Source organism: Chiloscyllium plagiosum, chromosome 6 (assembly GCF_004010195.1).
Source record: "Chiloscyllium plagiosum isolate BGI_BamShark_2017 chromosome 6, ASM401019v2, whole genome shotgun sequence".
Lineage (NCBI taxonomy): Eukaryota > Metazoa > Chordata > Chondrichthyes > Orectolobiformes > Hemiscylliidae > Chiloscyllium > Chiloscyllium plagiosum.
This window is the reverse complement of record NC_057715.1, coordinates 114,351,445-114,374,056: the sequence shown is the minus strand read 5'-3', so window position 1 is coordinate 114,374,056 and position 22,612 is coordinate 114,351,445. Positions and strand designations below refer to the sequence as shown.

The following is a 22,612-nucleotide window of genomic DNA, read 5'->3' as shown; positions in this document are numbered from 1 at the left end:
CTGGAGTATTGTGTGCAGTTCTGGTCTCCAAATTTGAGAAAAGACGTTCTGGCTATTGAGGGAGTGCAGCGTAGGTTCACGAGGTCAATTCCTGAAATGGTGGGATTCCCTTACACTGAAAGACTGAAGCGACTGGGTTTGTATACCTTTGAGTTTCGAAGATTGAGAGGGGATCTGATTGAGACGTATAAGATTATGAAAGGATTGGACACTGTGGCAGTAGGAAACATATTTCCACTGATGGGTGAGTGCCGAACCAGAGGACACAGCTTAAAAATATGGGATAGGCCATTTAGGACAGAGCTCAGGAGAAACTTCTTCAACCAGAGAGTGGTGGCTGTGTGGAATGCTCTGCCCCACAGGGCAGGGGAGGCTCACTCTCTGGATTCATTTAAGAAAGAGAGTTGGATAGAGCTCTCAAAGATAGTGGAATCAAGGGTTATGGAGATAAGGCAGGAACAGGATACTGATTAGGAATGATCAGCCATGATTATATTGAATGGCGGTGCAGGCTTGAAGGGCTGAATGGCCTCCTACTGCACCTATTGTCTACTGTCTATTGTCATATCAAAACTACAGCTCAGCAAGCAAACCTACACCCTAAAGAACTGAATTCCAGAGGTGAGGTGAGGATGACCGTCTTTGCCATCAAGGCTGGATTTGACTGGCTGTGGTATCAAGGACTCTAGCAAAAATGGAATCATTGGCAATTGGGAAGCAAACCCTGGGTCAGATTTGGCACATAAGATGGTTGTGGTTGTTGGAGGTCAGTTATCTCCGCTCTAGGGCATCTCTAAAGGTGTTCCTCAGGATGGTGTCCTGGGCCTAACCATCTTCAGCTACTTCATCAATGAGCTTTGCTCCATTTATAAGGTCAGGGGTAGGAATGTGTGCTGATTGCGCAATGTTCAGCAGCAATTGTGACTCAACACAGAAGCATTTAATGTTCAAATGCAACAAGATGTGGACAATATTTAGGCTTGGGCTAGCAAGTAATATTTGCACCACACATTTATCAGGCAATGATCATCTCCAATAAGAGAGAATCTCCCCACTGCCCCATGACATTTGGTGTTAGCTTCACTGAATTATCCACTATCAGCAACCTTGGGGTTACCATTAATCAGAAACTCAACTGGATTAACCAGATTAATACAGTGGCTGCAAAGGTTAGGAATGCTGCAGCAAGTGTCTTTCCTCCTCATGCCCCAATATCTGTCCACCATCTACAAGGTGCAAGTCAGCAGTGTGATTGCATACTCCCCACTTAGCTGGATGGACAAGCGTGATTTGTTGGAAAAATTGACTTAGTCATACAGCACAGAAACAGACCCTTCGGTCCAACTAGTCCATGCCTGACATAATCTCAAACTAAACTAGTCCCACCGGCCTGCACTTGGCCCATATCCCTCAACGTTTCTTTGTATACTTATCCAAATGTCTCAAACATTGTAACTGTGCCCACGTCCACCAATTCCTCTGGAACTTCATTCCACACACGAACTACCTTCTGTGGACAATTTGCCCCAATGTCTTTTTTTTTAAATCTCTCTCCTCTCACCTTTAAAAATATGCCCTAGTTTTGAAATCCCCAAGGATATTGGTAATTTGCATTGGCTGAAAGAAAATTTTAGTTTCATCAGTCTCTGAGCCATTAGACCAAAAACCAGTCTGAAAGACCCTGAGCTTTCCGACAGATTCCATAAGATATTGGAGCTGAATTAGGCCATGCAGTCCATCGAGTCAACCCGACCATTTGATCATCGCTGTTTAAGTTTCTGAACCCTATTCTCCAGCCTTCTGTCTCTAAACCTTGGTTCTCCATACTAATTGAGAACCTATCAATCTTCCTCAAGTATACTCAGGTGACCTCTATAGTCCTCTATATAGCAATGAATTCTATAAATTCACCACCTTGCGGCTGAAGAAATTCCACCTTATCTCCCTTCTAAAGGGTAGTTAAGGGTTGCTTGCTTAAAGGCCTGTAAGAAAAATTAATGAGTTAACCAGTGCCTCTGTATTGTGGAGAAAGAAAATCACATCTGGTGGATGTGCCAAATGACACTTAAGGAAATGTTTACATCCTCATCAGTTGAGTAATCAGTTCATTGAGAAGGTGCTGGTGAACTGCCTCCTTGAACTGCTGCAATCCATGTGCTGTAGGTGAACCCACAATGCAGTTGGAGGGATTTCCAGCATTTCGGACTGAACGACTTCGAAGGAATGGTGATATAATTCCAAGTTCAGACAGTGAATGGTTTGGAGGAGAACTTTCTGGTGATAATGCACCTGTATATCTTCTGCTCTATCCATCTAGTTAATGTGGGTTAGGAAGTTGTAATGTGGGTTAGGAAGTTGTAATGTGGGTTTGGAAGTTGCTGTCTAAGTAACCTTGGTGAATTTGTCCAATGCATCTTGTAGTTGGTACACACCTCTACTACTGAGCGGTGGTGGCGGGACTGGAAGTATGTGGATATGGTACTAATCAAGTGTGCTGTATTTATTCTGGATGGTATGGAGCTACTCACATTTTGTTGAAGCTGCACTCAGCCTGGCAAATAGGGAGTATTCCAGCAGATCCCTGACTTGTCCATTGGTGGGTGTACACTCCAGAGTCAGATGTTTTACCTGTTGCAGGATTCCTTGCCCTTGTATTGTGGCTACAAGCACAGGTAATATGGCTAGTCCAGTTCAGTTTATGTTCCGTTGTAACTGCGGGATATTGCTACAGGGGGATTTGGTCATGGAATTTTTCTTGTATGGTGATGGATAGATTATTCCTTGCAGAGGCTATTACCTGGAACTTGGCAAATAGAAACATAAAAGTAGGGGCAGTAGTCAGTCATATGGCCCTTGACGCCTGCTATGCTATTTAATATGATCATGGCTGATCAGCCAGCTCAGTACCGCGTTGTGTTTTTGCCCTATTTTGTTTGTTGCTTTTAGTCCAAAGCAATATATCTAACTCCTTGAAAACATCCATATTTTGGTCTTAACTGCTTGATATGGTAAAGAATTCCCTTAGCTCTCCACTCTCTGCGTGAAGATATTTCTCTTCATCTCAGTCCAAAATGTGCTTTATCTTTACGTGCTATTGTCTTTTTTTATGTGGGACCTTATTGAAAGCATTCCAAAAGTCCGGTAAGCCACATTCACTGGCTTGACTCGTAACTACTAGGTATGTCCTTGAAGTTCCAGTAGGTTACTCCAGTATGGTTTTCCTTTCGTAAATCCACACCGACTGTCCACTTCTGTCACTGTTTTCCAAGTGCTCCGCTATTAAATCTTTTACGGAATTTAGTATTTTCTTCACTGATGTCAAGCTAATCACTCTCTCTAATTTCCTTATTTCACTAACTTGAGTTATGTGAGTAACCTGTGAATTGGTTGGAACTATTCAGTCGAGAGAATCTTCAGAGATGCCTACTGACACACTGACGATTTCTAGGGCCTTTTCCTTAGATTACGTATGAATATTACTTGCCACATGTCAACTGAAACATGGATTTTGTCCAGGTCTTGGTGCATTTGGATCCAGATTGCATATCTGAGGAGTTGTAAATCTGTGGGCGTGTGCACTAAGATCCTTTTAATCCTCAGTACTTCCCCAGGGTCACACCATATGGCAGGGGTAGTAATGGTCTCTGGGAAACAGTCATGCTCACAGAATCGTATCTTTTTTTAGACAAAGTCTGGATGTTGTTTGGTGAGATGGTGCTCCCAATTTTGGCATTGTCACCATATTTGACTCGAGGTTTTTGTAAGGAAGATTTTAGTGCCGACGAGGTAGTGTTTGTAGTTGTCATTTTAGAGGGCTTAGTTGATTCTAGTGGTCTGTCTGGTTTCATTCCTTTTGTTTAGACTATATAGCAGTTTGATATAATGGAGTAGTTTGTCAGAATCATTTGAGAGGACAGTTGAGAGTCCACCACATTGCTGTATACTAAACTGGGTAAGGATGACAGATTTTCTTCCCTCAAGAAGATTAGTGAGCTAGAAGATTTAAACAATCTGCAATCAGGTCACTAAACTCAAATTTCAGATTTCTGCTGAATCAATTTCACCATCTCCCATAATGGGATTTGAATCCGTGCCCTTGGGCATGAGCTTGTGACTCTGGATTACCATTGAGCCACCATCTTATTGTGTTCAGTAACTGTCCCCTCTGTTTAAAAAATCATTTCGGAACTTGGAAGTAAGGTTATTATCTGGGTTATGACTTGTCCAGTATTTGTAATCAGCTGGGATCCTGACATGTTTCAATCCCCTGGTTCTGTAGATTTGAGATTTTTTTCTCTGTTGTATGTCCCTCTTCTTTTTTGGCAGTGATGCATCTCTCAATCATAAGTCGCATCTTGTCAGACTATCTTAGCTGACTGCTGTTGAATTGATTTTAAATACAGCATTGAACCAATCTAAATCTTGTGTCTTCAAACTATTAAGTTTGTACAAAACTTTATAAATTCCATTAATGTAGTTCTTGCAGTTTGCCCATGGCTTTGAAAAAGTCTCAGTTTTATGAATTTGAAATCTACTTCACAAGCTTACTTGTTGATGGTGCAATGTTTGAGGTGAGATCCAGGTGGCTTCAATGCGTTTCTGATGTTCACAGCACACTTCATTTTGTAACTGCATGTTAACTATTGAGTTTCTGACTTTTACAAGTTCTTTGCAAATTGCTTCCTAACCTTTTTTGTTCCTTTCTTTTGCCTTCAGCTTTTTACACCAGTGAGGTCGTGAAGGATTCTTTGGTAAGTAAGGCTGAATTGACTCATGTTAGATTTTTTTTCAAATGAGGAATGTCCACTAATATTTGTGGTATAGCTTTTGGACGAGTTATGCTTAACACATTTGTTTTTCCAGCATTACCTTTTTAAAAAACCCAATTCAGCCAATGCTGGCACAAGGAAGTGAGAGAGGTTGGGGTAACTTGTGTCCTGAGAGCAGAATAATGTGAGTTTGAAGTTTGCAGAAGCTGAGAAATTGCTAGCATACGCTCCATGTTGATGTCAACCTCACGATCCTAGTTGCAGCATCCTAGCGGCAAAATTTGAGAGCTCCTTTGCCGGCAGACTTGGTGTAGAACTTAATCACCTCCTGGATGATGGTTGGTTTGCTTAGCGGTTTACTGAACTACTTAGGAAATTACTTATTATTCTGGATCTCCCTCCAGCAAAAACATTTGTGGGATTACCTACATTAAATGGACTTTGGTTCTGAAAGCGAGCTCACCACTGCCACCTTGAGGGCAATTGGCGAAAGACTTTGACAGCTTTTCAGTGTGCATGTCTCAAAATGGTTTTTAAAATCAACAGACTTAAAATGAGCAATGTTCATTAACGTTGAGGGGGGCCTTTGGTGCCCACTCCGTCCACACGAAATATTGGGATTGTGGCTAAAATGGCAATAGAGGCTGTGTATGTTTTCTGAGGATGTCTGTGGGATTTGATGGGTATCCAGAATGCTGTTTTTTTTTTTAAATTCAAACTTCCAGGGGTCGGTCTGCTTTTTGCTGTGTGTAGCCAGGTTGAATTTTAAGTTCATGGTGCCTGGTTGCTTCTACAGTTATCTTGTAAAAGCACATTCACTTTGTTTTGCAACAAATCTTTCGTCCTCGTTCTAAACACACCTTAGCACTTCTCCATTCTGTGGTCATTAAGTTTTACATATCAGCAACCACCTCTTAGGTCAGATCTCTTGTTTTGGCATAATTATTCCTCTTGGCAAAATTGAGATTTATCTTTGAATGTAACTAGGCTGCGGAACTGGCTGAAATATATCACCGAACAAATGAATTGTACTTTTTATAAACACACTCTATCATTGGGATCATTTTTGGGTAGCAACATCTAACTAAATTGCAAGCTCCAGATGATGTGTTGTCACTTGATTAGAAACGTCATGTTGAAGTTCAGTGTTTGAATTGATAGTTCATTTACTTGTGTCACTAATGACAGACCCACAACTGTTGTCACCACTCCCTGGGGTAGTGTGCTGAAAACAAACTGAATTATCCAGTCTACGTGCATGAGTGGTGCATGTCATTGAAACTTATACAATTCTAACAGGACATCTGCAGAAGTCATACCAGACTTGAAACATGTAGCATCTGTGGAGAAAGAAATTGAGCAACAGACCTGTGTTTCTCCAACATTGTTTGTTCTGTGCTTGGTTTAAAAAGTGTATTCACTCACTTTTTGGTCTAGAGACCAAAAATGAGGTATTTGCAACGGGGTTCATGCTGGGATGTTAAGGACTTCAGGTTCTCACCAGATAGTATACTGGTTTGCAAGTCCCCATTCTAAACATTTTGAACTTAATACAAAACTTTCTCAGCTTTCAGTATTTAAAAAAAAGTGTAATAATCTCAATTTACAGCGTTCATTAAATGTTAATGAAATTTAATTTCATTTCCTTTCAATATTGTTGAACTTAGACTGCTAAACTAGATATTTATCCCATTCTGGGTTGTCTTGTTTTGTTAAATGTGGTGAGCTGCTACGAACTCCCAATGGTTTCTATGAATTCGTATTTTCTCTTGCCAGTTAAGCGATGAATAACAGTAAATAGACAATAGTAAAACATCTTGATTGGTTTTCTCTGTTGTGAAAAAGCCACACCATTTGGATTTGAAATCAGGAAGCACTTAGCACAAGATGTTGTGCACACCTGGAGTTCTCTCCTCAAATTATTTGCCCTTAGAATAAAAGGTATAATGGCTAGATTAAAGGAACTTTTGCACAGTTAAAGATCTGTAATTTTTTTGGTGAAGGGATATTGAGCAAAGATTGGTAAATGAAAATTGTCAGATCCCTAATCTAATTTAACTCACTTGCAGTGTAAGCATTTTTGCTAAGACTAGGATTTATTGCTTTTCCCTCCATGACCTTAAAGGCTGAATGGTCTATTCAGTTTCCCCTGCTTGAACTTGTTTTGCTGTGCTATTTGAATTCATGTACAAACGCAATCAAGAACTGCTCCTTCCCCACTGTTAGCAGACTTTGGAATGGACCTCTCAAATGCTAATGATGTGAATCTTCTTACATCTTCTCAGTAGCTGTAACACTAACTTGCACTCTGTTCTGATACCCTGATGCACTTGTTTAGTATGATCTGCCTGTAAAGACAAAACTTCAGTGTACATCGGGACATGTGACAGCAATAAATCAAATCAAAAAGCTTGGTAGTCGAAGTTGTGTATTAAAACGGCTGTTGCTAATCCCGTGGCAAGGAGTATTGGTAATGAATTCTGAAGGCAGTCAAGGGAAACCTGTGTCTGCAAATTGAGATAGCCTTCAAATGTTTCCCTGACAATTTGGTGCATTATCCTCTTGATTGATGATTTATGTTTGCGTGTTAGTGTAACTAGGTAGAGCATTGAATTTGATCTACATTGCATTATGTCACACTCATTATAGCTCAGTCCATAGATTAAAACAAGTGCCAAGTTGGCTACACCTGACTGCTGAAATTGAGGGGCTTATTTAAAAATTGGCGTAAGCATCTTGGACCACTGCAGCTAGCAGAGAAAATCTATTCGATCTATTAGTGGTGCTATTTTGGAAAATTAAGTTGTCTTCAGTGTATGCAGCTGTAAATTAGGTAGCTCAAAATTGATATATTTAAGGCTGTTGTATCAGCATTTGTTCAGTTGGTCACATCTAAGTCTGATGGTTAATATTGCTACATTAAGAAAAGCATTTTATTTTGGTTATTACCCTGATGCTGTTTGAGTTTTCTGTGTACAAATTGGCTGTCTGTCACTTTTTTCCCAAATTATAACATGAACTACACTTCAGAAATATTTCACTTGTAAAGTGTTTTGAGACATCCAGTGGTTATGCAAGTCTTTCTTTCAATTATGTATAGTATTGAAAGACTTTGGTTTTTTTATGAAAACAAATGGGAGCTCCAGCCTCACTGAAATTTGTCTTTTATGTTTGTTGCATGGCACTGTGGCATAAATGTTTTCTGTCACTGCTTGTATCAAATCTGAATGTTGTTTACATCTTGCAGCATCTAGATATACTCATTCATTTTTGCACAGAATCCATTTGTAAGTGTCTAATGATCACGAGTCCATTGCTGATTGTTGGAAAAATCCATCTAGTTGACTAATGGCCTTAAGTGAAGGAAACTGCCATCCTTACCTGGTCGGCCTACATTTGACTCCAGACCCACAGCAATGTGGTTTATTCTAAATGGCCCTGTGGACAACTAGGGATGAGCAATTAATGTTGGCCAAGTCAGTGACTCTCATTTAATGAATGAGTAAATAAAAATTGAACACTGTCTAGATGAATACTTGCAGTTCTGGGATGTGATGACTAGCCTCCAATCACAACTATCTTCCTTTTTGTCCTGGTTATGATCTATACATAGGAATCTCTATTATCTGAATGAGATGGGTGGGCACTATTTCTTTTGGATAATTGATTATTCGGTGAATCGATTCAATGCCCTCCTTTGGGGCACAGAGTTTTCTGTTAAGTCCGCTCTCTGTTCAGGAGACGAGGCAGCAGCACACTGCTCATGAGCCCTTGCACCCCAACCCAGTCCAACAGTGCCCCCCAGTCCACCTCTGCTCTAACTCATCCAACACTGTCCCCCCGCCTCTCCCCCTACCGACTCCTATCAATGCCCCGTCAGCCCCCCTCCCACTTTAGGGCAGCTGGACTGCACACCAACAGTGGGGTAAGTCTCCAAATAGCGCGCACGGGCACACAACTTTTGACTGCAGCTTTTTGAAAGTTTCACCTATGCTCTGTACAGGATAATGTTAGACAAAATATCTGGGGAAGAGGGGTTTAGGGTTCGCCCCTATGTACAGCTCCAAGGAAAGTGTGGGAAGAAGGCGCGAGGGTGAGAGATCAGTTATTTTGAGACAGTGTCTGGGCTCCCATTGATGTCCACAACTGTTCTTGGCAGTATTTTGGTGAGCCAAGATCATTTATAATCATGGTAAACAAAAGACGCAATCAGGGTTGAAACGGGTCTTTGAAATGTTTCTATCGGGACCTCGAGATCTCCTTCCGATAATATGATATTCTGATAATTGATATTCGGATAATCGAGGTTCCTCTGCATTTGGATTAATGCTTCAATGTAGAGAGCTGATTGGCTGTGGTAGGACCTGAACTGAGCATCATTGAGTGGCTATTATTGCTGGGTAAGTGCCACTTGACAGCACTCAACACTTTTGCTAATAACTCAAGCTGGACATGGGCTGAAGCTAGTAGATTTGGATGTATCTCAAGTATTAGAAGCTGGGCAGTTGTCCATGTTGTGAAATAGCTGCCAGTTTTTAACTGTGCTTGAATAACTTAATTTGGGAAATTACCTCTGAAACATGAGTCCTCTGCAGTGCCCCTGACCTGTTATTGTGGCCCATCCTTTGTGCAGTATTCATTACTGTTTTGGTGTCATGTGGAGTGAATCGAAGTGACTGTAGATTGACACGAGTATTGTTGGGGACCTTGTGGGAGACATAGTTGAATTAACTACTCAGCGTTTTGCACATGTTTCAGGACTGGAAATGCTTATTTTATACTCTTTGCTGGTGAAGCCATGATATGAGGATGAGGTGGTTTGTGCAATTTGCCTTCTCTAATTCATTGTTTAAATTATTCACCATTGTTGACTGCAGGACCACAAAGCTGTTAATTTGGTGATTGTGGGATCAGTTTCTGGTGTCCTGCTTCTGCTGTTGAGCATGCATGCTGTCACATTGTGGTTGGCTTGGCCACAAATGTGAGACACATTTGGCTTCAAGCCAAATCTGGCATTTTCATTTCCTCCTTCATAAGCTGCTGTATAGTCCAGCATTGGCTTGGCAGTATCTGCTTCATGGCAATGGCCTATATTTCAATTCCTTATTTGTATGTTTCCCAGTTTTTGTTGGATGGGAATTGGCAATACATGAACAGGTGACCACATCATGCCTTACAAGACAGACTGACTGAAACAAGCAGCCTTCAGTACAAAGGCAGAACTATAGAGTGGCACAACTAATTCATATTTCAAGGTTTCTTTATCACTTCAAGATCCAGCCAGGGAGCGAACTGCAAATTACCAGATCCGAAACACTGAGGTAATATCAAGACAGTCAGCAAAAAACTGAAATATATGAAGAGACCAAAGTGAAGATAGACTAGGGAAATAATGGATAACTAGGAAAAGGCAGAGAAGTTGAACAAAGGTTGCATTGTCTTGCTAATATAAAACGCTTATAGCATTCCAAATGACTAAATACTCAACAGGCAAAAGGAGAGGAAATAAATATCAGTGGAGGAAAACGCTAGGGATGAAGACTGATAAATCCTCTTGACCTGATAGTTTGTCCTAGCATATTGAAGGAAGTAGCTACAGAGTTTCAAGAATGCTTAGATTCTGGAGAAATGCAGGAGGACTTGGAAACTCCCAGTCGAATAACATAACATCATTTTATTCAAAAGGTGAAGCAGGTCAGTTAACTCAACATGTTATTGGAAAGTGTTAGTCGACCTGTAACGGATGTAATAGCACAGCATTTAGAAACTTATAATATGATCTATCATAATCAGCATGATTTTGTGAAAGGGGAATCTTGCCTGACCAGGAGGATGAAGATAGCAGTGGATATAAGACAAGTGCGTTTAAGATGCTTGATAAGGTACCAAACATTAGGCCCTTTAGGATAAGAGCCCACAGTGTTGGAAGAGTGTATCAGTATGGGTTAAGGATTGGCTAACTTACAGGAGACCTTTTTTTAAAAAAGGATGGCAACCTGTTATCAGTAGTGTGCCACAATGTGCTGGAGCTGTTATTATTTACAACATACCTTAGTGACTTGGTTGTAATATATTTGCTTCCCTCATCCAAGTTTATGGATGACCCAAAAATAGGTGAGAAGGCAAGTTGTGAGGATGGCAGTCTGCAGATTGAGATAGCTAAGTTGAGACAGGGCAAAAAGTGGCATCCTGTAACTTGCAATTTAAATTAATACCTTTGGATGAGGGAAGTGATTTGTACTATAAGTCAGGTTTGCGGATAATGCAAATAGATAGAAAAACAAGCAGTGAGGATGATTTCAAATGTGCTGAGTTTAAAATGGCAAGCAGTCAAGTAGCTATTAGCAGAATATAATGTGGGAAGTTGCGAAGTTATGCACTTTGGCAGAATGAATAGAAAAGCTGAACATTATTGGATTGGATCAAGAATACAGGAGTCTTCGTGCATAAACTACAAGCTAGCATCCAACTTTAGCGGCTAATGGGGAAGACTCATGGATTTATTTTCATGGGAATGAGTATGAAAAATAGGGGGAGATTATTAAAATTGTACAAGGCAATGGTCAGGTCATACCTACAATACTGGGAACTGTTTTGCTACCTTCTCTAAGGACAGAAATACTGATGTAGAAAAGGTTCCCAAGGTTGATTATTAATGACGGGATTTACTATGTGGAGAATTTAAGTAGGTTGGGCTTAGACTCATTGGATGTTAGGAGAATGAGAGGAGATCTGATTTGTAACGTATAAAATGCTTTAGGGTCTGAACTGGATAGATGCTGAGGGGTTGCTTCCCCTGTGGGAGAGACTTGGACCAGTAGGCATAATCTGAGTAAGCAGAAACGCAGTTAAGACAAATGATGAATTTCTCTGAGGATTGAGAGTTTGTTACTTGTCTGTAAACTAAATAGGCTTTGGTTTAGTTTTGACACTTGGTGGAAAAAGAGATGAAAAGCAGAAGTTTGGGTTATGTGCAAGGCAATGTTGGTGCTTGTCCAGAACCATGTTTGAGGAATGAGCATCTGAGAGTGAACTTTTGCTGAAGTTGCGATTATAGAGTAGTTGAAAGTTCTCTGCTTACATGGGCCTTTGGGAACTGGGATGAAATTTTCATTTTGATGACTGACTTGGTTTATTTGGAAATTGTGGATTGTGAACTCCATGTAGAATTGTGCTGCACTGTTCAGTCCTTTTTGTTGGGGAAAAAAAACCTTTTCAACAATGGATGATTTCAGAATCACAGAATCCCTATAGTGTAGAATGACGTAATTTGGTCCATTGAATCAACACTAAACCCTCAAGGGCATCCCAACCAGACCCAGCCTCCTACCCTGTTCCTGTAACCCTGCATTAACAATGGCTAATTCACCTAACCTCCACCTCCCTGGACACTGGCCTATTTGGTATGGCCATTCTACTTAATCTGCACATCTTTGGTACCTGAACATGTATTTTTGTGAATCATCTCAATAATTAAACAAGATTATAATTTTGTTTATTTAATTGCTTAATTGGGATATTGTGAGTTAAACATGTTGCTCCTTCTATTTACATTTCAAATTTTAAGTTTTAGGGTAATTTTGTGTAACGGTGCAATGACTCCATTAATAGGACTAGTGTGCTCAGAAATATAAATAAAAACAACACCGCTTTGGAAAGTTGAACCAGAGATTCCTGCACAGTTATGACACTGACTAGAAATTGGATCTACTTCCTGTTGCTGTAGTAGTGTTGGCTTTCAATATCCAGTTTAAATTAATGAAACCAGCTATTACTGTAATTGATGTAGCTGTCCATGGTTTTTTTTTCCCACCCTTCAGGTTTTGAGGGGTCTTTGAGGAGAGGAATAGGAATTGACTTGGACAAGGAGTTTCAGGGCTGAAGATCTTGAAAGCAGAAATGTTGACAGTGGGGGGAGAGAAGGAAGCACAGGAGACCAAAGTGGAGGGATGGTGAAAAGGATATTCACTGTGCTCATGTTCACATATAACCTGTCCAACTTGTAACGGGTCCTACTTCTCCTAGAAACTATCCAAAATTTCAAGAATCTAAAATCCTTCATCCTGCACTGTCTGTCCAGACACTCTCACTCATCTGCTGTCTTCTCTGTTCCTACATTCAGGACTGTAAGGCACCGGAAGTAATCTGGCATTACTACCTTTTCAAGTCCTGCTTTTCCATTGCTTACCCAACTTCCTGAAGTCTGCTTGCAGCGTCTGTTCTTGCTCTTTGTTTGCCATTGGTTCCAGCTTGCGCCATTTCCTCTGTGCATCCTCCCCATTGAGAATGCCTTGCAACCATTCTGTGATAAACATAACCCTGACACTTAGGAAACAATGTACCAATTGAGTAATGTCAAGGCCACAGAAGTGCCTGCTTATCCCCCCCTACCAAAAACTACTATTGCCCCCCTCACCCTGCAGCTGGATTGTCTGCAGTGCTACAGCTTTGGCTCTGGCTGGTCTCAGCAGAGGAACTATCATTTTCACTGTTTTCCGAGATCAAAAACATTCCCTCATTATCTGTATGGTTTTCACACCCCAATACCCACCCTATCTGGCAATTACCCATTCCCTCATTTTCCTGTATTTGCTTAAGCTGCAGGTGGCAATGTTGTGAAATGTGCTTTCCATATACTCAGTCTCATTAATGCACCATAGTGTCCCTAGCTGCTGATCCAGATTCTGAACAGAGCTCCGGTTTCTCCATCCGGAGGCGGCACCTGTACATGTGGTCATCCAGTTACCAGTTAGTGTTCAGGGTTTCCCACATACTGAATGTCCATATCATTGGCCTGAACTTCCCAGAGAGAGCTTAACTAAATAGAATCTGAGTACTTGCAATGATTGTTTGCTTAGTCCCCAAGTATAGACTTGAAAAATGTTAGTCTTAATGTCAAACAGCCCCTTAACTCTATCAAGCAAGGCAGATGTATTATCTGTGTAAAGTTTTAAAGGTGGTCTTATGGCTTTAAGTAAATATCTAGTGACTAGAAGCAAGAGAAGTGCCTACCTGCTGATTTGTGACATCTTCAAACAACTCCTTTGCCAATTTTCTGATTCTGATTCTCCTTTTAATGTTGCTGCCACTGTTCCCCAGTTCCTTAGAGGACATTACTTGAACAGGGGTAGAGGAATTCTCCCCAAACATGGGTCAATATTTGTCAATTGATTGCTATCATGAGAAAATGCTTTGCGTGGGAGCTTGTATACAAATGGCTACTGTGTTTTCCTACTTTATAACAGATTTAGGGATGCATTTGTATAATTCCTTGAAAGTGGAGTCACAGACAGGTGGTGTTTTGGACCCTTGTCTCATTGATTAGTGCATTGAGTATACTCATTCTGACGTCAAATTGCAGCTGTGCAGGGCATGGGTGAGGCCACTTTTAGAATACCATGTTCAATTTATGTCTGCCTACTTGAGGAAAAAGTTAAAAATCACACAACACCAGGTTATAGTCCAACAGGTTTAATTGGAAGCACTATAACCTGGTGTTGTGTGATTTTTAACTTTGTACACCCCAGTCCAACACCGGCATCTCCGAATCATGACTACTTTAGGAAAGATATTGGACCAAAGGGTCTGTTTCCATGCTGTATGACTCTGACTAGACTTCAAAAGTACCTACTTGGCTTAAGACTTGCTGTGGTTGGTCCTGTGATTGTGAAAGCTACTGTCGAATGTAAGTCATTTTCCTTTCCAGTTTCTACTGCGCAGTTTTGACTGGTTTTAATTTCTCCTGTTTTGTTTTGCAGAATCCAACATGGAGGAGTTTAGACTTTGGTTTGATGCCAAACCGTCTTGATACTTCTGTATCGTGTTTCGTGGTCAGGATTTGGGGTGGAAAGAAGGGGCAGTATCATCTTGTCATTGAGTGGAAAGTTAATCTTGATGGACTCAAATATCTGGGACAGCAGGTAAAATGTACATCTATTGACTGAGAATAAAAGAAGAGCGAAAAAGTGTGGCACTGGAAAAGCACAGCCAGTCAGGCAGCATCTGAGGACCAGGAGAGTTGACATTTCGAGCACAAGCTCTTCATGATGAGCTTATCCTCGAAACATCGACTCTCTTGCTGCCTGGCCAGCTTTGCTTTTCCAGTGCCATACTTTCTGAATCTGATCTCCAGTATCTGTAGTCCTTACTTTATACTGAGAATAAATTTAATCCAAGTTACTGTAACATCTTGTCCAAAATAAAGGTTTCGTGATTCACTGTTTTATCCCACCATTTCTGAATTGCATGACCTTGTCAAGCCTTCATGAGGTTTTTAGAGCAACTCTTGTTCCTTAATTTCACTCAATGCATTAACTCTGTTTCTTGCTACAGATCCTGTCAGAGCATTTCCAGAACTTTGGTGGTTAGAAATCTGAAATGAAAACAGCTTTGCTTTCATCTTGCTTTCACTGGTGTTCTTAATGCTTATTTATCAACTAAAATCACACCAACACATACCTACTTATTGTTGGATATGGGGAGCTTGCCCTGTGCAAGCTGACTGCCATGTTTCCTACATTACGACGCTGAATACACTTTTTTTTTAAAAAAAACTCTCTTGTTTCTAAAATGCTTCATGTCCTGCAGTCATGAAAGGTGTTACTCAAATACAAGCTCTATCTATTCTAGTGTTGTGAAACCAACCACTTTGAATTTTATTTGGATGTCAGTTCTGACTAAGAAACCAAATCATATTTTAGTCTGGAAAATCTGTTCTGTGTGGATTGGGAAGCAGCTCAGGGAGAATTGTTGTCATTGTTTCTGTTGTAATCCACACTCCAGAAATATGTAAAGCTCACATGTTGCTAATTAGTATGGAACTTTTCATTATGTCAGTCCTTAGAACACCGAGCATAAATAGGAGCAGGAGTAGGCCATCTGGCCCATTGAGCCTGCTCTGCCATTCATTAAGATCATGGATGATCTTTTCTAATGGACTCAGCTCCACTTACCCACCTGCTCATCGTAACCCTTAATTCCTTTAGTATTCAAAAATCTATCTTTCTTTGCCTTAAAAACATTCAACAAAGTCAGGTCACGTAGTGAGATATACAGGATGTTGAGGTGAGTAACTGGTTGTTGCATTTTGCAAGTGAAAGGTTCTGGGTGTAAAGTATAAGCTCAAATTGAGGTGTTGAAAAGTACACTATAAATATTTTAGCTTAACATTAAAAGCATTGGGGTGTCCTTGGAGAGATGAGTAGCTAACCTAATTTTGATGGTCAACAGTTTGACAAGTGATAGAAGCATATAGTGTTTTCTAAGAAATTGATTAGCCATGGCAATAAAATATATTGTTGAGAGAGAGCAGGACAGGACACAGCAGACTAAAGGGTGAGTGCGCAAAGCATTTGAGCAGGAATTGGGAATAAGGTGATAAAACAGGAATTGGCAGTTAGTGTGGACTAGTGTCTCAAATGAGCAGAAACTGGGAACTTGTAGTCAAGGATTTTGAGGAATTGTCGTGCATTGGTCCTAATGAAAGCTGACATCTATGAAATGCTGAAGACCAGCGAGTGGGATAAATGAAGAGGGATGCAAAAACATAAAATTTGAGGTGCAGTTCTGTTCTCAAAATTTCAACATGTTTACTTTTAATTTTTGTACCAATTTTTCTTCAGGATTCTGAACTGCAGTTCCAAAGCAGCAGCATGTTGGACTTGCAATGTTAACTCTGCTTCCCTCTCCACACATCCTGCTGAAATTGTCCAGCACTCTGTTTTCATTATCGCTCTATTTAATGTTGTAAAATCTTTGAGTAGTTACTTGCAATTGTACAAATACAAATACAAAATAAAACTGTGAGAAATCTGCCATTCTCACCTGGGTCAGGTCTTCATATCTCCAGATCAACAACAACTCCTACCTGACATCTGCAACGGCTGACCAATCCACTTAGTTCAAGCACATGGCAACAAATACTAGCCACAATACCCACGTTCCACCAAAGAATAAAGCAACAGTTACATTGTTTATTTTCCTTAACTTGTATTTTGATTTTGTTTTAATGAGTTTTTTTTGTTTTTAGATTCGTGCACGTAATCCCAATGAGGTAATATTTGGATTGAATGATGGCTACTACGGAATACCTTTTGATCACAAGGTAAACTGTTTTGACTCCTGTTTGTGTCACTCTGCTATTGTAGCTCCTGACAGTATAATATCAAAAAGATCATGCTGTTCATCAGAGAATATGAATGGGCTTAAGACTATTTGCTTTTCCAGGGACAACTGAGTGATATTGTGAAATGCAAATTGATCAGGTAGCTGCGTCAAAAGGCACTTGGCTAGTTTGAATCTAAAGAGCTTTTTCTATTCTTAACAGTGCTTCAGCCTACTGAAGAGGTGTTCATAACTACTAATTGGTGTTGTGTTGCACTGTTAAATTGTTTTCTATGTTTCAAACTTCAGTGTTCAGTGCATTCTGGTGCTGTGCCTTGTTTTGAAGCACTAAAAATAAATTTGAAAACCTGCAGCTTAAATTAGTACCATCTTTCTCAAGTCCATGTAAATTAGCAAACTTGGTTATAGCAGGCTGATGTGCTGATAACTGGTGCAATGGGGCAAATTGATCTGGGAACGCTTGGCTTTTATTTCCAACTGGGTCAAAATTGTGAATCTCCCTTCCTTCCTAACGTTATTTGTGAGCGTACCCATACAACAAAGACTGTGTATTGGCTCACTGTCACCTTGAGGGCAGTTAAGAGATGGTCAATAAATGATGGCTGGACATATAATTTACCCGCATCCTATGAATGAGTGAGGAGGGATTTCTTCTGAGGGTGGTAAATCCTGAGAAATTCTTTACTACACGAGGGCAGACGAGGCTGGGTCATTTAAGTCTAGAGTTGAAAAATGTGGTGCTGGAAAAACACAGCATGCCAGGCAGCATCCGAGGAGCAGGAGAATCGACGTTTCGGGCATAAGCCCTTCAGGCTTATGCCCGAAACGTCGATTCTCCTGCTCCTCGGATGCTGCCTGGCATGCTGTGTTTTTCCAGCACCACATTTTTCAACTCTGGTCTCCAGCATCTCCAGTCTTCACTTTCTCCTCATTTAAGTCTACTCAAGGCTAAGAGATTTTTAATCAAAAAAGGAATCTAGTTTGATGGGAATGAGGCAAGAAAGTGGAGTTGAGGTTTATCAGATTAGCTATGATCTCATTAAATGGCAGAGCAGATTCAATGGGCCAAATGGCCTATATTTTACAGAATAAAAGCGAAGAGTGTGGAACCAGAAGATGAGGCCACTGTTAGTCAGCTCAATGTACTCTGATCTGTTTAATTCTCAAGTTGCTTTTTTCGGAGAGGTCAAACATAGCAGCAGGAGTACGCTATTCTGCTCTTTTGAGCCTGTTCCACCATTCAGTGAGATCTTAGCTGAACTGTGGCCTAATTCTATACACCCTCTTTTGACCCATATCCTTTTAATCGTGTTTTTAAAAACAAAAATCTATCTCCACCTTAAATTGACAACTGATCCAGCATCTACTGTCATTTGAGGAAGAGAGTTCCAAACTTCGAGCACCCTTTCTGTGTAGGAGTGTTTTCTAATGACTCTCCTGAATGGTCTGGCCCTAATTCTCAGACTATAGTTTCTAGTTTTAGATTGTCTAACCAGTAGAGTCAGAGATGTACAACATGGAAACAGATCGTTCAGTCCAACGTGTCCATGCTGATCAGATATCCCAACCCAATCTAGTCCCACCTGCTAGTACCTGGCCCATATCCTTCCAAACCTTTCCTAATCATACCCATCCAGATGCCTTTTAAAAATTGTAATTGTACGAGCTTTCACCACTTCTTCTGGCAGCTCATTGCATACATGTACCACCACCTGTGTGAAAAAGTTGCCATTTAGGTCTCTTTTATATCTGTCCCCTCTCATCTTAAACCCTATGCCCTATGGTTCTGGATTCCCCCACCCCAGGGAAAAGACTTTGTCTATTTACCCTATCTATGTCCCTCGTGATTTTATCAACCTTTTGAGGTCACACCTCAGTTTCTGATGCTCCAGGGAAAACAGCCCTAACCTATTCAACCTCTCCCTGTAACTCAAATCCTCCAACCCTGGCAATATCCTTTTAAAATCTTTTCTGAACCCTTTCAAGTTTCAGAATATCCTTCCGATAGGAGGGAGTCCAGAATTGCACGCAATATTCCAACAGTGGCCTAACCAATGTCCTGTACAGCCACAACATGACCTCCCAACTCCTGTACTCAATACTCTGACCAATAAAGGAAAGCATACCAAACACCACCTTCACTATCCTATCTACTTGCGACTTCACGTTCAAGGAGCTACGAACATACACTGCAAGGTTTCTTTGTTCAGCAAACTCCCTAGGATCTTACCATTCGTGTATAAGTCCTGCTGAGATTTGCTTTCCCAAAATGCAGCACCTCTCATTTATCTGAATTAAACTCCATCTGCTACTACTTGGCCCATTGGCCCATCTGATCAAGATCCTGTTGTAGTCTAAGGTACCGCACTACACTGTCCACTATACCTCCAATTTTGGTGTCATCTGCAAACTTACTAACTTTACCTCTTATGCTCACATCCAAATCATTTATGTAAATGACAAAAAGTAGTGGACCCAGCACTGATCCTTGTGGCACTCCACTGGTCACAGGCCTTCAGTCTGGAAAAACAGCCCTCCACTACCACCCTCTGTCTTCCACCTTTTGAGCCAGTTCTGTATCCAAATGAAGAAAAAAGAACAAAGAAAACTTGCAGTCCAGGAACAGTCCCTACAGTCTTCCAAGCCCGAGCCGATTCAAATCCACCCTGGGGAAAAATGCTTGTCTCTATCCAACTTGTCTATACCCTTCATGATTTTGTAGACCTGAATCAGGTCCCCCCCTCAATCTCCTTTTCCCTAATGAAAACAATCCTAACCGACTCAACGTCTCTTCATAGCAAGCACCTTCCATACCAGGCAACATCCTTGTAAACCTTCTCTGCACCCTCTGCAAAGTGTCGACGTGCTTTTGGTAATGTGGCGACCAGAACTGTATGCAGTATCCTAAATGCTGCGGAACCAATGCCTTGTATAATTTTAACATGGCCTGCCAGCTCTTATACTCAATACCCCGTCCAATGAAGGCAAGCATACTATATGCCTTCATGACCACAATATCCACCTGTGCAGCAACCTTCGGGATACATTGGACCTGAACTGCCAGATCTCTCTGCTCATCAACTTTTCCCAAGACTCTTCTATTTACTGTATAATTTCCGCGAGAATTAGACTTCGCAAATGCATTATCTCACATTTGCCTGGATTGAACTCCGTCTGCCACTTTTCCACCCAACTCTCCAGTCTATCTATATTCTCCTGTGTTCTTTGACAGTCCCCTATGCTTTCTGCTATTCCACCAATCTTCGTGTCATCTGCAAGCTTGCTGATCATACCAACAGTGCCCTCTTCCAGATCATCTATGTATATTACAAGCAACAGCAGCCCCAGCACTGATCCTTGTGGAACACAACTGGTCTTCCTTTCGAGAAACTCCCTTCAACCAGTACTGTCTCCTGTTGCTCAATCAGTTCTTTATCCACCTAGCTAGAATACCCTGCACACCATGTGACTTCACTTTCTCCATTAGTCTACAGTGGGGAACCTTATCCAACGCCTTACGAAAGTCCATGTATATGACATCAACAGCCCTTCCTTCATCTAATAACTTGCGTCACTTCCTCAAAGAACTCTCTTTAGTTGGTAAGGCACGATTTCCCACTTGCACAACCATGTTGTCTATCTCTGATAAGGGATTCTGGATTAGTGGTGCTGGAAGAGCACAGCAGTTCAGGCAGCATCCAAGGAGCTTCGAAATTGATGTTTCGGGCAAAAGCCCTTCAGGAATAAAGGCAGTGAGCCTGAAGCGTGGAGAGATAAGCTAGAGGAAGGTGGGGGTGGGGAGAAAGTAGCATAGAGTACAATAGGTGAGTGGGGGAGGAGATGAAGGTGATAGGTCAGGGAGGAGAGGATGGAGTGGATAGGTGGAAAAGGAGCTAGGCAAGTCGGACAAGTCCGGACAAGTCAAGGGGACAGTGGAGGGGGAGTTGAAATGTTGGGCCACGGGGCGGTGTGGTAGATTGGTGCAGGTGTCCCGGAGATGTTCCCTAAAACGCTCTGCTAGGAGGCGCCCAGTCTCCCCAATGTAGAGGAGACCGCATCGGGAGCAGCGGATACAATAAATGATATTAGTGGATGTGCAAGTAAAATTTTGGATGTGGAATGCTCCTTTAGGGCCTTGGATAGAGGTGAGGGAGGAGGTGTGGGCGCAGGCTTTACAGTTCCTGCGGTGGCAGGAGGATGTGCCAGGATGGGAGGGTGGATTGTAGGGGGGCATGGACCTGACCAGGTAGTCACGGAGGGAACGATCTTTGCGGAAGGTGGAAAGGGATGGGGAGGGAAATATATTCCTGGTGATGGGGTTTGTTTGGAGGTGGCGGAAATGTCGGCAGATAATTTGGCTTATGCGAATGTTGATAGGGTGGAAGGTGAGCACCAGTGGTCTGTCCTTGTTATGGTTGGAGGGGTAGGGTCTAAGGGCAGAGGTGCGGGATGTGGACGAGATGTGTTGGAGGGCATCTTTAACCACGTGGGAAGGGAAATTGCGGTCTCTAAAGAAGGAGGCCTTCTGGTGTGTTCTGTGGTGGAACTGGTGCTCCTGGGAGCAGATCCGGCGGAGGAATTGGGAATACGGGATGCCATTTTTGCAAGAGATAGGGTGGGTAGGTGTAATCCAGGTAGCTGTGGGAGTTGGTGGGTTTGTAAAAAAAAAAATGTCAGTGTCAAGTCGGTCGTCATTAATGGAGATGGAGAGGTCCAGGAAAGGGCGGGAGGTGTCAGAGATGGTCCAGGTAAATTTAAAGTCAGGGTGGAATGTGTTGGTGAAGTTGATGAATTGCTCAACCTCCTTGCGGGAGCACAAGGTGGCGCCAATGCAGTCATCAATGTAGCAGAGAAAGAGGTGGGGAGTGGTGCTGGTGTAATTGCGGAAGATCAACCGCTCTACGTAGCCAACAAAGAGACAGGCATAGCTAGTGCCCATACGTGTGCCCATGGCTACCCCTTTGGTCTGGAGGAAGTGGGAGGATTCAAAGGAGAAATTGTTAAGGGTGAGGACCAGTTCGAATGAGTGTCGGTGGAAGGGTACTGTTAGGGACGTCTGGAGAGGAAAAAACGGAGGGCTTGGAGGCCCTGGTCATGGCGGATGGAGGTGTAGAGGGATTGGATATCCATGGTGAAGATGAGGCGTTGGGGGCCGGGGAAACTGAAATCTTGGAGGAGATGGAGGGCGTGGGTGGTGTCTTGAATGTATGTGGGGAGTTCCTGGACTAGGGGGGATAGGACCGTGTCGAGGCAGGTAGAGATGAGTTCAGTGGGGCAGGAGCATGCTGAGACAATGGGTCGGCCAGGGTGGTCAGGCTTGTGGATGTTGGGAAGGAGGTAGAATCAGGCAGTGCGGGGTTCCCGGACTGTGAGGTTGGAAGCTGTGGGTGGGAGATCTCCTGAGGTGATGAGGTTCTGTATGGTCTGGGAGATGAGGGTGTGGTGATGGGGGAGTGAGGTCATGGTCGAGGGGGTGGTAGGAAGAGGTGTCCTCGAGTTGGCGTCTGGTTTCAGCGGTGTAGAGGTCAGTGCGACAGACTACCACTGTGCCCGCTTTATCTGCTGGCTTGATGGTGAGGTCGGGATTGGAGCAGAGGAGTGGAGGGCTGCGCGTTGTGAGGGTGAGAGGTTGGAGTGGGGGAGCGGGGTAGACAGGTTGAGGCGGTTAATGTCCCGGCCACAGTTGGAAATGAAGAGGTCGAGGGCAGGTAATAGGCCAG

At 42.1% G+C, this 22,612-nt stretch overlaps 1 protein-coding gene across 4 annotated transcripts in view; it reads left to right on the top strand.

Annotated features, from left to right (window-relative positions):
• uvrag (UV radiation resistance associated gene) overlaps positions 1-22,612 on the top strand; it is a 338,769-nt gene that overhangs the window by 36,913 nt on the left and 279,244 nt on the right. For all 4 annotated transcript variants that reach the window (XM_043692472.1, XM_043692474.1, XM_043692475.1 and 1 more), the window contains 3 exons: positions 4,717-4,751; positions 14,528-14,689; positions 16,798-16,872. In XM_043692472.1, coding sequence (XP_043548407.1) covers positions 4,717-4,751; positions 14,528-14,689; positions 16,798-16,872 — 272 coding nt within the window. The remainder of the gene's footprint in view (positions 1-4,716; positions 4,752-14,527; positions 14,690-16,797; positions 16,873-22,612) is intronic.